At 43.9% G+C, this 2,243-nt stretch overlaps 1 protein-coding gene across 1 annotated transcript; it reads left to right on the top strand.

Annotated features, from left to right (window-relative positions):
- The first annotated feature begins 339 nt into the window (after positions 1–339).
- On the top strand, positions 340–1,960 carry LOC113867313 (zinc-finger homeodomain protein 9). The gene has a single exon (XM_027502561.1). The coding sequence runs from the start codon at positions 619–621 to the stop codon at positions 1,630–1,632; it is 1,014 nt and encodes a 337-aa protein (XP_027358362.1). The 5' UTR covers positions 340–618; the 3' UTR covers positions 1,633–1,960.
- Positions 1,961–2,243: the final 283 nt, after the last annotated feature.

Raw genomic sequence — 2,243 nt, 5'->3', positions numbered from 1 at the left:
GCCAGCTTGACAAATTAACATGGGTTACAGTGAGTGGGCTCAAAATTTCTCAGGCCATTCCAACTCGGTCAACTCACTAGTGTTCTTCATCCACTCATCGTTCATTATTTCATTCACAATCGCAAACCTTCCTTATTACTAAACCATAATTCATTTTTATTTAAGTGTATTAGTAATAACAAATAATAATATTAATAAGCAGAGGTAATAAATAGTAGCGTAGGAGAAAGGAGGGTATATTTATTACTCACATCTAACCCCCAAGTAGGGTCAATAACTTAACCATGGATTAGAACCAGGGTTAAAAAAACGACTGGTTAAGAAGGGACAACCACATAACCCGGATTTTTCAACAGTCGTCACTGAACATCATCAACATCTTCTCTCTTTTCTTCTGTTTTCTCTTCATCTTTCTTCTTCTCTTCCTCATCCTCCTTAACCATACACCCCAAAATAAAAGTAACCCTTTTTTTTTGTTTCCCTTAAATATTTCTTCTTCTTAGCTCTAAACATAAAACACACACACAAACACACACCACCTAACCATTCATTTCTCAATTTCGGAAGCAGTTTCATGGTGTCACAAAAAGGAAAGGTTTTGGGTTAATTATTAGAAGCATGGAGATAATAACAAACGCCAACACCAACATCAACACCACCAACGCCAACACCCCAACAGGTGCAAAGTCGCCAGAACCTGAATCCGAGACTCCGACCCGGATCCACCAACCCGGATCCACAAACACAAAGCCCTTATCTTTTTCCAATGGAGTCTTAAAGCGCCACCACCCTCTCCAACACCACAACCCCCACCACCATGCAAACCAACCCATCACTGTCACCTACAAGGAATGCTTGAAGAACCACGTCGCAAGCTTAGGTGGCCACGCCTTGGACGGTTGCGGCGAGTTCATGCCCTCGCCGGCAGCCACCGCCGACGACCCAAGTTCCATCAAATGTGCCGCCTGTGGCTGCCACCGGAACTTCCACCGCCGGGAACCGGATGAACCACCCATTTCTCCGGTGACCCATCATGTGCTGGAGTACCAGCCCCACCACCGCCACCACCCTCCGCCGCCACCGCCGCCTTATCGGAGCCCCAATTCCGCGTCTCCGCCGCCGATTTCGTCCTACCCATCAGCACCCCACATGCTCCTCGCCCTCTCCGGCGGCGGGCTCCCCATCCCGCCAGAAAACACCGCCGCGCCGGCGATGGGTTCTCACTCCCGGAAACGGTTCAGGACGAAGTTCACGCAGGAGCAGAAGGAGAAGATGCACGAGTTCGCTGAGAAAGTGGGGTGGAAGATGCAGAAGAGAGATGAAGAAATGGTTATGGAGTTTTGCAATGAGGTTGGTGTGGATAGAGGGGTCCTCAAGGTTTGGATGCACAACAACAAGAACACTTTTGGGAAGAGAGATAACGGTAACGTTAACGCCAACGGCACCGCTCCAAATGTTCTCGAACATGGCAGCACTATTAACGGCGGAATTAACGGTAACGGTAACGGTAACGATGAAGAGGAGAACAACGATAACCATAACAACATCAACCTCGGTTCCCAGGATCCGAATCAGTACGAGAATGATAGTGGGACTAACGTTGGTACTAATGGGTCTTCTTCTTCTTCTTGATCTTTTAATGGGAGAAAAAAAAAACTGAGAGTGAGAGAGAGAGAGAGAGAGAGAGAGAGAGAGAGAGAGAGAATAATGATATGTTTAGATAGAGTAAGTAATTAAGAGGTGGTACCGGTTAATTACTTAATTAGTCGTTTTTTTTTTGGTTTTATTTTGATTTAATTGTTTAGTTTTTGTTAATTAATGAGATGATGGAGATGATCGATTACCTTTGTTAACATGGGAGAGATGTTGATGTTGATATCCGCAGGGAATTTATTTTTCTGGGTTCATAACTTTCCTTTTGTTGATTCTGTGGCTTAATTATAATTAAATGTTTAGTATTTAGTTTTAGTGCTTCTGCTATTAGTTCAAACTCAATGTTAGTTTTAATTTTTTGTTCGTTTCTTCTTTTTCCCTCTACTGGCATGGCTAACTAGCTGGCTTAGCTTTTATTCTCCTTGCTCTCACTTTTTGGCCTTTGGGATTGGATTTGCTTATGAGTGTGTGTGTGTGTGTGTGTGTGAAAAACGGGGAACTTGGCAGTGTTATTATTCAAGTGTTTTATTTCTTTTGTTAAGAAGATGATGATGGTTAAGCATTGTGCACTTTTTCTCTTTCTCCGGTCA

This window comes from Abrus precatorius, unplaced genomic scaffold, assembly GCF_003935025.1.
Source record: "Abrus precatorius isolate BTA unplaced genomic scaffold, Abrus_2018 Scaffold5, whole genome shotgun sequence".
NCBI classification, from domain to species: Eukaryota; Viridiplantae; Streptophyta; class Magnoliopsida; order Fabales; family Fabaceae; genus Abrus; species Abrus precatorius.
The sequence above is the reverse complement of the archived record's forward strand: the minus strand, read 5'-3'. Positions and strand labels throughout refer to the sequence as shown.

What these genes read in the sequence shown, in the direction of transcription:
- LOC113867313 (XM_027502561.1), top strand. Translation starts at nt 619, where the DNA reads ATGGAGATAATAACAAACGCCAACACCAACATCAACACCACCAACGCC.